General features: G+C 44.2%; 1 protein-coding gene across 1 annotated transcript in view; it reads left to right on the top strand.

The window, feature by feature from the left end:
• Positions 1-1,246: 1,246 nt before the first annotated feature.
• Positions 1,247-13,749, top strand: part of LOC129716262 (acetylserotonin O-methyltransferase-like) — a 28,333-nt gene continuing 15,830 nt past the window's right edge. The window contains exons 1-5 of the mRNA XM_055666135.1: positions 1,247-1,321; positions 4,528-4,702; positions 6,889-7,018; positions 10,932-11,000; positions 13,516-13,634. Of these exons, the coding sequence (XP_055522110.1) occupies positions 1,247-1,321; positions 4,528-4,702; positions 6,889-7,018; positions 10,932-11,000; positions 13,516-13,634 (568 nt within the window). The remainder of the gene's footprint in view (positions 1,322-4,527; positions 4,703-6,888; positions 7,019-10,931; positions 11,001-13,515; positions 13,635-13,749) is intronic.

Raw genomic sequence — 13,749 nt, 5'->3', positions numbered from 1 at the left:
GGGAGATGCAGCGAGACCTGGGTGTCATGGTACACCAGTCATTGAAGGTAGGCATGCAGGTGCAGCAGGCAGTAAAGAAAGCGAATGGTATGTTAGCTTTCATTGCAAAAGGATTTGAGTATAGGAGCAGGGAGGTTCTACTGCAGTTGTACAGGGTCTTGGTGAGACCACACCTGGAGTATTGCGTACAGTTTTGGTCTCCAAATCTGATGAAGGACATTATTGCCATAGAGGGAGTGCAGAGACGGTTCACCAGACTGATTCCTGGGATGTCAGGACTGTCTTATGAGGAAAGACTGGATTGACTTGGTTTATACTATCTAGAATTTAGAAGATTGAGAGGGGATCTTATAGAAACTTACAAAATTCTTAAGGGGTTGGACAGGCTAGATGCAGGAAGATTGTTCCCGATGTTAGGGAAGTCCAGGACAAGGGGTCACAGCTTAAGGATAAAGGGGAAATCCTTTAAAACCGAGATGAGAAGAACTTTTTTCACGCAGAGAGTGGTGAATCTCTGGAACTCTCTGCCACAGAGGGTAGTTGAGGCCAGTTCATTGGCTATATTTAAGAGGGAGTTAGATGTGGCCCTTGTGGCTAAGGGGATCAGGGGGTATGGAGAGAAGGCAGGTACGGGATACTGAGTTGGATGATCAGCCATGATCATATTGAATGGCGGTGCAGGCTCGAAGGGCCGAATGGCCTACTCCTGCACCTAATTTCTATGTTTCTATGTTTCTATATGAAAGTCCTGCCATCCCAGGAATCACTGGTGAACCTTCTCTGTACTCCCTCTATGGCAAGAATGTCTTTCCTCAGATTAGGAGACCAAAACTGTACGCAACTGTACGTGTTGAATATAATATTCCACGATCCATTATTTTAACGAGGTATGGAGAGAGGTAAGATTCTGTGAGGTGATCTGATGAGGCTTCAAGAATCTTCGGACCAGTTCAGTTGGCAAGGGCCATGAAAAGAGGTACTTAAAATGTAGGCTTTGTATTTTAAGTCCCATGCAACATTACAATCAAAGTGATTGTCAAAGCTGATCACGTGTAGCCTTAATCTCCTTAAGTGATTAGTAGGTATTAGGAATATGCACCTCAGGAGCCAGGGAGAGTGTAAGCAGTTGAACAGATGCCTTTTGTTCTGTCCGTGTGCTGGGAGAATCTATAAATCGCACCGAGATGCTGTTTATCTGATGGAAACCACGAAGCGTTGAGTTGCCCTTTGTGGCGATCTTTCTATCATGGAATGCGCCAACCAGGAACTTGAGTACCCACAGAAGCTGCTGAATTACATGAACGGGTTTCTGATATCCAAGGTAAGCAAGCATTTTAGGAAGCTGTGAATGGGAGAGAATGCATGTTATTGATCACGTTTCATCTGAAATGTATTTACTGGTCATTCGGATCTAACACAATATCGATATGGCAGTCCAGTTAGAGGCATACAGTGTGGAAACAGGCCCTTCGGTCCAACTTGCCCATGCCGACCAACATGTCCCATCTACACTAGTCCCACCTGTCAGCGTTTGGCCCACATCCTTCTGAACCTATCCTGTTCATGTCTAAATGTTTCTTAAACATTGCGATAGTCCCAGCCTCAACTACCTCCTCTGGCAGCTGGTTCCATGCACCCACTATCCTTTGTGTAAAAAAAAATGACCCCTCAGGTTCATATTAAATCTTTCCCCTGTCATCTTAAACCCATGTCCTCTGGTTCTCGATCCCCCTACTCTAGGCAAGAGACTGTGCATTTACCCAATCTATTCCTCTCATGATTTTGTACACTTCTATAAGATCACCCCTCATCCTCCTGCGCTCCAAGGAATAGAGTCCCAGCCTGCTCAACCTCTCCCTAAAGCTCAGACCCTCGACTTTCTACGGGTATTCCGATTTCCTCCCACATTCCAGACGTGCAGGTTTGCAGGTTAATTCGCTTTGGTAAATTGCCCCCTAGTGTGTAGGATACACAAAGTCAATTATTAAAGAGGTAATAATGGGGCATTTGGTTAGCAGTAAAAGGATTAGTCCATAGATAAATGAGGTTATCCACTTTGGTGGCAAAAACAAAGGGGCAGATTATTGTCTCAGTGGGGTTAGGTTAGGTCTGGAGAAGGGTCTCGACCCGAAACGCCGCCTATTTCCTTCGCTCCATAGATGCTGCCTCATCCGCTGAGTTTCTCCAGCATTTTTGTCTACCTTCGATTTTCCAACATATAACCATATAACCATATAACAATTACAGCACGGAAACAGGCCATCTCGGCCCTTCTAGTCCGTGCCGAACACTTATTCTCCCCTAGTCCCATCTACCTGCACTCAGACCATAACCCTCCATTCCTTTCCCGTCCATATAACTATCCAATTTATTTTTAAATGATAAAATCCAACATGCCTCCCCCACTTCCACTGGAAGCTCATTCCACACAGCCACCACTCTCTGAGTAAAGAAGTTCCCACTCATGTTACCCCTAAACTTCAGTCCCTTAATTCTCAAGTCATGTCCTCTTGTTTGAATCTTCCCTACTCTCAATGGGAAAAGCTTATCCACGTCAACTTTATCTATCCCTCTCATTATTTTAAAGACCTCTATCAAGTCCCCCCTTAACCTTCTGCGCTCCAGAGAATAAATACCTAACTTGTTCAACCTTTCTCTGTAACTTAGTTGCTGAAACCCAGGCAACATTCTAGTAAATCTCCTCTGTACTCTCTCTATTTTGTTGACATCCTTCCTATAATTAGGCGACCAAAATTATACACCATACTCCAGAATTGGTCTCACCAATGTCTTCTACAATTTTAACATTACATCCCAACTTCTATACTCAATCCTCTGAATTATAAAGGCCAGCACACCAAAAGCTTTCTTTACCACCCTATCAACATTAGATTCCACCTTCAGAGAACTGTGCAGTTATTCCCAGATCCCTATGTTCAACTGCATTCCTCAATTCCCTACCATTTCCCATGTACGTCCTATTTTGATTTGTCCTGCCAAGATGTAGCACCTCACACTTATCAGCATTAAACTACATCTACCATCTTTCAACCCACTCTTCCAAATGGCCTAAATCTCTTTGTAGACTTTGAAAATCTACTTCATTATCCACAACAACACCTTAGTATCATCTGCATACTTACTAATCCAATTTACCACACCATCATCCAGATCATTGATGTACATGACAAACAACAGTGGACCCAACACAGATCCCTGTGGCACCCCACTAGTCACCGGCCTCCAACCTGACAAACAGCCATCCACCATTACTCTCTGGCATCTCCCATTCAGCCACTGTTGAATCCATCTTAATACCCAACAATTGAACCTTCTTAACCAACCTTCCATGCTGAACCTTATCAAAGGCCTTACTGAAGTCCATATATACAACATTCACTGCTTTACCCTAATCAATTTCCCGAGTAACCTCTTTAAAAAATTCAAGAAGATTAGTCAAACATGACCTTCCAGGCACAAATCCATGTTGACTGTTCCTAATCAGACCCTGTTTATCCAGATGCTTGTATATATTATCTCTAAGTATCCTTTCCATTAGTTTGCCCACCACTGACGTCAAACTAACAGGTCTATAATTGCTAGGTTTACTCTTAGAACCCTTTTTAAACATCTGCAGTTCGTTCTTGAATAATGATAAAAGGATTTGTTCTACTAAATTTGGATTCCTTCAAAAGGCCACACTTAATGGCCTAGAAGGCCGCATGTGGCCTTAAGGCCACAGGTTCCCCACCCCTGGGCTAGAGGGAATGATTTCTTGAATCTGCCACTCCACTGTTTACATGCTGAATGACTCTATGAGTTTGAGATTAGTTTATAGTCACGTGTACTGAGGTACAGTGAAAAGCCTTTTGTTGCATGCTAACCAGAAAGACAATGCATGTTTACAATCAAGCCTAAAGAGGAAGAAGGGTCTCGACCCGAAACGTCACCCATTCCTTCCCTCCAGAGATGCTGCCTGTCCCGCTGAGTTACTCCAGCCTTTTGCACTTATCTTTGATTTAAACCAGCATTTGCAGTTCTTTCCTACACCCTTTGCAATCCGCAGTGTACAGATACATGATAAAGGGGATAGCATGAATAACATTTAGTGCAAGGCAAGTGAAGGATAAAGGGTAGGCCATTTAGAATGGAGATGAGGAAAAACTTTTTCTCCCAGAGAGTTGTGAAACTGTGGAATTCTCTGCCTCAGAAGGCAGTGGAGGCCAATTCTCTGGATGGTTTCAAGAGAAAGTTAGATCGAGCTCTTAAAGATAGCAGAGTCAAGTGAAGGTACACACACAAAAAAAGCTGGAGAAACTCAGCGGGTGCAACAGCATCTATGGAGTGAAGGAAATAGGCAACGTTATGGGGAGAAGGTAGGAACGGATTGTGGATGATCTGCCATGATCACATTGAATGGCGGTGCTGGCTCAAAGGGCCGAATGGCCTGCTCCTGCACCTGTTGTCTATTATCTATTGTAAAGCCTAGTATGACTATTGTGAAGCATGATATGAATCTGGTTACAGACAATGTTTGCTGCCTGTGAATTGGGAGTGTTTGATGTCCTTCAGGAGGGTGCTGGTCCACTCTCCTCCAGTGCTGTTGCGGAGTGCCTTGGTACCAGTGCTGACGGCATGGAAAGACTACTCTCTGCATGCGTTGGACTGCAGCTGCTCGAGGTCAGGGAGCATCAAGGTGAAGGTACTCAACTTGTGGATGTTTCTTAGTTGTCAATCCCAGAACGCGGAGGGAAATTGGGGTTTGCAAGGACCCCATGGTGTTTTATTTAGGTTAACCAAGCCCTTTGTATTTCTTTTACGTTCCGTTTTAGTCTTAGAGATACTACGAGCGGAAACAGGCCCTTCGGCCCAACGAGTCCACGCCGACCAGCGACCCCCGCACACTAACACTATCCGATACACAATAAGGACAATAGACAGTGGGCGCAGGAGTAGGCCATTCGGCCCTTCGAGCCAGCACCGCCATTCACTGTGATCATGGCTGATCATCCACAATCAGTACCCCGTTCCTGCCTTCTCCCCATATCCCTTGACTCCGCTACCTCTAAAAGCTCTATCTAACTCTCTCTTGAAAACATCCAGAGAATCGGCCTCCACTGCCTTCTGAGGCAGATAATTCCACAGATTCACAACTCCCTGGGTGAAAAGGTTTTTCCTCATCTCCGTTCTAAACGGCCTACCCATTATTCTTAAACGATGTCACCATTTTACCGAAGCCAATTAACCTACAAAACTGTACGTCTTTGGAGTATGAGGGGAAACCGGAGCTCCCAGCGAATACCCACGCAGGTGAAGGGTGAGAACATACTAACTCCGTACAGACAACACCCGTAGTCAGGATCGAACCCGGGTCTCTGCCGCTGTAAGGAGCAACTCTACCGCTGAGCCACCGTGCTGCCCCAGTCCTCCCTATCCACATCATTTAAAGTCCACACATTAACATCCTCATTAACATTTGGCCCCGTGCTAATTTAATGCTGACACTCTATCTGAGTTAATAAATGGAATCACTTCATTGCTAAAGAAGCACAAATATTTTGTGCAAATATATTAGCATATCCAATTAAAATAATACCCTAAGACAATTAAACGCACCTCTACTCCCGAAACTTCTGAGATGCCAATTTTCTCATGAATCATGCTCTGAGCTCCGATCAAAGCTGGCAGAGCTGCTGCATTACAGCGCCAATGATCCTGGTTCGATCCTGACCTCAGGTGCTGTCTGTACGCAGTTTGTACATCTTTCTCCCCGTGACCTGCGTGGGTTTTCTCCGGGTGCCCCCGTTTTCTCCCACACTCCAAAGACGTGCAGGTTCGTAGCTTAATTGGCTTCCGTGAATTGCCGCTAGTGTGTGTAGGATAGAAGTAGTGCATAGGTGATCGCTGGTCAGCACAGACGCGGTGGGCTGAAGGGCCTGCTTTCACTCTCTATCTCTAAAGTAAACTAAACTTGAAATCACATGAAGAAATCTACATTGTGCATACAAAAATTACTGTGTATAATTTTGGCATATTCTGCGCATTTTCGTCTGAAGAAGGGTCTCAACCCGAAACGTCACCAACTACTTTTCTCCAGAGATGCTGCCTAACCAGCTGAGTACTCCAGCTTTATTTGTACCTATCTTCGGTACTTCATATGTTGCTCCAAGGAAGTCTGATTGTGAAAATAATTGGCATCTACAGTGCATTGTCGTAGTCATGGAGTGTTACAGTGCGGAAACAGGCCCTTCAGCCCGACTTGCCCACACCGGCCAACATGTCCCGGCTACACTAGTCCCACCTGCCCGCGTTTGGTCCATATCCCTCCAAACTTGTCCTAACCACGTACCTGTCTATCTGTTTCCTAAATGTTGGGATTTGTATGTTGGGAATGTACTGAAGAAAGGACAAAGGACATTTATTTGTCACATACACCAATTGGTGTAGTGAAATTTGAGTTGCCATTTGCAGCAGACCAATTAAAATAAGACACAACATTAACGAAGAATTTAACATAAAACATAAAAACATCCCCCCACAATGGTTCCCACTGTGAGGGAGGGCAGCAAAGTCCAGTCCTCTTCCTCTTGTGAATGGAAAAGCGATTCAAGTTTTTCCTTTGACATAACATCTTTCCTTTGCTACAGAAGTCATTGTGGATATATTTAAGGTAGAGATGAATAGCTTCTTGATTAGTACGGTGTCGGTGGTTACGGGGAGAAGGCAGGAGAATGGGGTTAGGCGGGAGAGATAGATCAGCCCTGATTTAGTGGCGGGGTAGACTTGATGGCTTAATTTTGGCGGGCCGAGTGGCCTAATTCTGCTCCTATCATTTATGACCTTATGATAACCAGTCAAAGCATTGATTATATTTTCTTTCATGTGCAGCCTTGTACAGTAATACAGATTTATCCAGAGTCTACCTGACCAAGACAAGTCCCAAGACATTGCATCATTCAATTGCATACTACTCACAAACCATCTACCATTGTTTTTCCTATGTGACTGATGCCATCAGGTAAGAACTCCGTGGGTTTTTTGTTTTGTTGCTAACTTTTCTACTGCGGTAGAGTTCAGTGGGAGCGTCTAGGACCAGAGGCCACAGCCTAAGAATTAAAGGACGTACCTTTAGAAAGAAGATGAGGAGGAATTTCTTTAGTCGGAGGGTGGTGAATCTGTGGAATTCATTGCCAAAGAAGGGTGTGGAGACCAAGTCAATGGATATTTCTAAGGTGGAGATAGACTTGATAATGGCGGGTGTCAGGGGTCATGGGGAGAAGGCAGGAGAATGGGGTTGAGAGGGAGAGATAGATCAGTCATGATTCAATGTCGGATGGTCCGAATGACCTAATTCTGCTCTGACAACAGATTTATGAACATATATATCAAGGTGCATTAAGACAAGGTGAATTTCAAATGATTGTTGAACATGCAGGAGATACAGTTCACAGTCAGGCTTGTTCAGGGTGTTTGTGTTTTAAATGTTTGAAATCCATTTCAAACATTTCTTTAGCCAGAGGGTGGTGAATCTGTGGAATTTCTTTGCCACGGAAGGCTGTGGAGGCCAAGTCAGTGGATATTTTTAAGGCAGAGATAGATAGATTCTTGATTAGTACGGGTGTCAGGGGTTATGGGGAGAAGGCAGGAGAATGGAGTTAAGAGGGAGAGATAGATCAGCCATGATTGAATGGTGGAGTAGACTTGATGGGCCAAATGGCCTAATTCTATTCCTATTGCTTATGACCTCATGATCTCATTGTAGTTGGGTCAGTGTTGGGGCTGTCACCATTAGACTTTAGAGATACAGCGCGGAAACAGGCGCTTCCTGCCGTGCCAGCCAGCGAACACCACGTACACCGGCACTGTTCTATATTACCTTACAAAGTGAATGGTATGTTAGCTTTCATAGCAAAATGATTTGAGTATAGGAGCAGGGAGGTTCTACTGCAGTTGTACAGGGTCTTGGTGAGACCACAACTGGAGTATTGCATACAGTTTTGGTCTCCTAATCTGAGGAAGGACATTATTGCCAGAGAGGGAGTGCAGAGAAGATTCACCAGACTGATTCCTGGGATGGCGGTGCAGGCTCGAAGGGCCGAATGGCCTACTCCTGCACCTAATTTCTATGTCTTATGAAGAAAGACTGGATAGACTTGGTTTATACTCTCTAGAATTTAGAAGATTGAGAGGGGATCTTATAGAAACTTACAAAATTCTTAAGGGGTTGGACAGGCTAGATGCAGGAAGATTGTTCCCGAAGTTGGGGAAGTCCAGGACAAGGGGTCACACAGCTTAAGGATAAGGGGGATATCCTTTAAAACCGAGATGAGAAGAACTTTTTTCACACAGAGAGTGGTGAATCTCTGGAACTCTCCGCCACAGAGGGTAGTCGAGGCCAGTTCATTGGCTATATTTAAGAGGGAGTTAGATGTGGCCCTTGTGGCTAAAGGGATCAGAGGGTATGGAGAGAAGGCAGGTGTGGGATACTGAGTTGGATCAGCCATGATTATATTGAATGGCGGTGCAGGCTCGAAGGGCCGAATGGCCTACTCCTGCACCTAATTTCTATGTTTCTATGTTTCTATCCTTCTTCATTCGTGTCCATCTTCCATGTTTCAAATGTTGACCTCGCTGTCATCGTCCGTCCTGAAAAGTACGCAAGCTTCCGGCGACAATCTGTGGGAGCCATCACTTGTTGCAATAGACAATAGACAATAGACAATAGGTGCAGGAGTAGGCCATTCTTGCCTTCGAGCCAGCACCGCCATTCAATGTGATCATGGCTGATCATCCACAATCAGTACCCCGTTCCTGCCTTCTCCCCATATCCCCTGACTCCGCTATCTTTAAGAGCCCTATCTAGCTCTCTCTTGAAGGCATCCAGAGAACCTGCCTTCACCCCCCTCTGAGGCAGAGATAGACTTGATGCAGAGTAGATGATGGTGGTATCGGAATTAGCTCGGGATGCTTCCAGTTTCCAGCCCCGCGACGTGGAAGCTTCTGCTATGGGGCCGCCTACAATCCTGTGTAGGCAGGAACTGCAGATGCTAATTTAAACCAAAGACAGAAACAAAAAGCTGGAGTAACTCAGCGAGTCAGGCAGCATCTCTGGAGAAAAGCAAAAGGAACCTACAATGGACAGGCTAGATGCAGGAAGATTATTCCCGATGTTGGGGAAGTCCAGACCTAGGGGTCACAGTTTAAAGAGAAGGGGGAAATCTTTTAGGACCGAGATGAGACAATCATTTTTTACACAGAGAGTGGTGAATCTCTGGAATTCTCTGCCACAGAAGGTAGTTGAGGCCACAGTTCATTGGCTATATTTCAGAGGGAGTTAGATGTGGCCCTTGTGGCTAAAGGGATCAGGGGGTATGTAGAGAAGGCAGGTACAGGATACTGAGTTGGATGATCATCCATGATCATATTGAATGGTGGTGCAGGCTCGAAGGGCCGAATGGCCTACTCCTGCACCTATTTTCTATGTTTCTATGTTTCTAATCCTGCATGTCTTTGGAGTGCGGGAGTAAACTGGAGCACCCGGAGAAAACCCACGCAGGTCACAGGGAGAATGGGCAAAGTACCCGTAATCAGGATTGAACCCGGGTCTCTGACACAGTAAGACGGCAACTCTACTGCTGCGCCACCGCGCCACCCTGCATCTCTCAACTCCAATCTCCTGCGTTTGATCCTTGCCTCCGGTCCGATCGGAAACCTTTCTTCAGACTGCATCTTTCATCAGACTGCACCCAGTCTGAAGAAAGGTTCAGACCCCGAAACACCACCTATCCTTTTTCTCCAGGGATGCTGCCTGGCCCGCTAGGTGGTACCAACATTTTGTGTCGATCTTCAGTATAAACCATGAAGTAGCAATGTTACAAAATTTTGAGATTTAAAAAATCAAGTCTGCAATTTATCCCATCAGATAAAGCATAACAATAAGTTTAATTTGACACCAAATTCACTTTCATATCTCAAGTATTAAAAAAGTTATGACCATTTTCATACTCGGAAATTAGCATCTTGTTCCCTATTGATTTTCAATGGACATTACAAAAAAGCTGTGATCTTGGATAGTCAAACGCCCATTTCTTAAGGAAAGATTAACATTTTTAAATAGCCTAAGTGTCCAAAGATTATTCACAAATAATTCACAATATAACATGATTTTTATATCTAATTTACATTAATTTATAGGCCAAATGGAAGGAATTTAGTGTTCAATTGCTGTAAATAAATGCCCATTTTAAATCGGTTTTCTAGTGGGTTTCTGTGAACGCGCTGGTTTAGAACGTTCAAATCGCGCTGGATTTGTGCCCTCAAAAATACTGCGGGATATAAAAAGCCCAAAATGAGCTACTCACTATAGAAAATTTTAATTATAGGGTTATATACATGCCCCATTTAATGTAAAAATAAGGTACATACCTTTAATTGTTTGCTTTATAAAACCCTGGGGCTGCGAGAGGTTGCGAACTGAACGAGAGCTTTTAAAATTATTATATCTACTATTCGAGGCCTATAAAACTAATAATAGCTTTTGGGACCGGGTCTTGCAGCGATTCTCCGTTAATGATTTACTAGGCTGAACATCTGCGATTGGAACAGCCTAGTAAAAATCGGGTTTTAAACCCGCCCCCTCCAAACAGCTCCAAAATCACACACAAGGGGTGGGGCAGATGCTCAGCCACGATTCAGGTAGGTTTTGTAACATACCTACATGAAGTACTCCACCAGTAAGCCGGCATGAATGCAATGGCGTAGATAGTGTCTTGTGTCTGATGGTTTATACATGAGCGTTGAGCAAGATAGAGAAAGGAATGGAACTTGGATTTCAGCCAAAGAACCTAAACGTTTTTAGTTTGTGAAAATGCTTATTATAAGTATTGATCACTCGTTTCAGTGAGAATTTATCTTTCAATATTCTGTTTCAGGGAAGGGAAAAGCCAATATTTGCGGGCATTTGGTGTTTCATCTGATGAAATCTTTGAAGCTATCTACAAGTAAGTAACTACAATGCTGTGCTATTCTCTAGAGTCCTTGAACAATGAGTTTCAAAGTAGTTCATCTCAAACATTAAGTATAGAAGCTGGGATGTAATGTTAAAATTGTACAAGGCATTGGTGAGACCAAATCTGGAGTATGGTGTACAATTTTGGTCACCCAATTATAGGAAGGATGTCAACAAAATAGAGAGAGTACAGAGGAGATTTACTAGAATGTTGCCTGGGTTTCAACAACTAAGTTACAGAGATAGGTTGAATAAGTTAGGTCTTTATTCTCTGGAGCGCAGAAGGTTAAGGGGGGACTTGATAGAGGTCTTTAAAATGATGAGAGGGGTAGACAGAGTTGATGTGGACAAGCTTTTCCCTTTTGAGAATAGGGAAGATTCAAACAAGAGGACATGACTTCAGAATTAAGGGACAGAAGTTTAGAGGTAATATGAGGGGGAACTTCTTTACGCAGAGAGTGGTGGCGGTGTGGAATGAGCTTCCAGTGGAAGTTGTGGAGGCAGGTTCATTGGTATCATTTAAAAATAAATTGGATAGGCATATGGATGAGAGGGGAATGGAGGGTTATGGTATGAGTGCAGGCAGGTGGGACTAAGGGGTAAAAAAAAATTTGTTCGGCATGGACTTGTAGGGCCAAGATGGCCTGTTTCCGTGCTGTAATTGTTATATGGTTATATGGTTATTAAGAATTGTGGCTGCATCCCAGACCAACAGGCAAACCAACCTCCCTTCCATTGACCCCATATACATGGCCATACAAATTGCCAATGTGCAAAGCAAGATCGGCAAGTTTGCCGATGATACAAAAGTAAGTGGTTTTGGAGATAGTGAAGATGGTTGTGAAAAATTGCAGCAGGACCCTGATTGACCTCGAGGTGAGAATAGAGAAGCTAGGACTCTTGGTCTTCTTGGTCCTCCAAAATATTCCAAATGGAATTTAAACTGGAGGTGGTGAAGGGAGGGCTTAAACCAGAAAGGGTTATTGGGAAGAAAGTGCTACTTTAAATTTAGTTGCATCTGGTTGGGTAACTATAGTTGGGTGGAGATTATTCCATGCTTTAATTGTGCGGGGGAAGAACGAATTGCTGTACACATCTGTCTTTTGTAGCTGGGATCACAAATTGGATCGACTGCCCTCGTCTGCTCCTAATTGGTTTGGGTTTGGTGTAGGTCTTGTCATCTATGTCGAGCTGACCATTTAACATGTTGTAAAGACAGGTCAAACGGTGAGCTTCACGTCTGTTTTGGAGAGGGTTCCACCCCAGAGAATTCAGAAGTTTGGTGACACTCGCTTCTCTCTCTCATAGGTGTTAGTAACAAATCGAGCTGCCTGTCTTTGGACACGTTCGATGGAAGGCATGTTTTTATTTGTGTATGGGTCCCATGCTGCAACTGCGTAGTCCAAATGAGGTCTAACGAGGGTGAAGTGTTGCTTCTCCTTGGCAGAAGTCGAACAATGATGAAAGATTGTTTTCTTTGGAGCAAAAAAGAGGGAACATTTGGCAAATAGTTAAAAACGACTATTGCTCGGTAGAAAGAAAGCAAGGCTTCCCTTTAGTGGGGTAATTCACTGCTCAGTGGGGCAATTCAAAGATCAGGAAGAACTCTTTTAAAAACTCTGGGCAAAATACACAAGAGGGATGTTAGGCAAAACATAGAGTGATTAAGATTTGGAACTCATTGCCCACATAGATGGTAGTAACAATCTAGTATGTTCAAGGGGCGATGAGACACACACTTGGGGGAGATGCCATGGGGAATATGTTACTGATAGGAATGAGTCGGTTAACAGATGATGAGCATTTGATGGCACTGGGCCTGTACTCGCTGGAGTTTAGAAGGATGAGGGGACACCTCATTGAAACTTACTGACTAGTGAAAGGCTTGGATAGAGTGGATGTTGTAGAGGATGTTTCCACTAGTGCGAGAATCGAGGACCAGAGGTCATAGCCTCGGAATTAAAGGGCATTCCTTTAGGAAGGAGACGAGGAGGAATTTCTTTAGTCAGAGGGTGGTGAATCTGTGGAATTCATTGCCACAGAAGGCTGTGGAGGCCAAGTGAATGGATATTTTTAAGACAGATAGATTCTTGGTTAGTAGAGGGTGTCTGGGGATATGGGGAGAAGGCAGGAGAATGGGGTTAGGAGGGAGAGATAGATCAGCTATGATTGAATGGTGGAATACTTGATGGGCCGAATGGCCTAATTCTGCTCCTATCACTTATGAACTTATGACAGGATGCTTAAACTCGGTAGGTCAAATGGCCTCTCTCCGTGCCGTAAGAGCTGTCTAGTTCAGAGATCCTGAGGTATTTCTGTATGGGTGCTTGTCAACTCCATTCCCAGACAGTTTCCTGGTCTGTAATTTTAACACAGCTGTTGGCAATATACTTTAAATGGGTTAATTAAAATGGCTATTAAAATAATAATAAGTAGAATAGCTGCCTGTGAGTAGCGTTATTCTTCCAGTGACATCTCGTCAGTAAATTAATTCCATGCCACAACAGGTCTGAGGAGGAAATGCTGAGATTTATGCAGCTGATGAACTCGACGTGGAACATCTGTGGAAAGGACGTGGTCACAGCCTTTGATCTGTCGGCTTTTACAAACATCTTCGATCTTGGAGGTAAGTTTAGTTTAGTTTCTTTTCGAGGCACCGCGCGGAAACAGGCCCCGCGGCCCACCGTCTCCGCACCGACCAGCGATCCCAGCACACTAAAGGGCCTGTCCCACGAGCATGC

Source organism: Leucoraja erinacea, unplaced genomic scaffold (assembly GCF_028641065.1).
Source record: "Leucoraja erinacea ecotype New England unplaced genomic scaffold, Leri_hhj_1 Leri_197S, whole genome shotgun sequence".
In the NCBI taxonomy this organism is placed as follows: domain Eukaryota; kingdom Metazoa; phylum Chordata; class Chondrichthyes; order Rajiformes; family Rajidae; genus Leucoraja; species Leucoraja erinaceus.
This window is presented reverse-complemented; position numbering and strand designations above follow the sequence as displayed.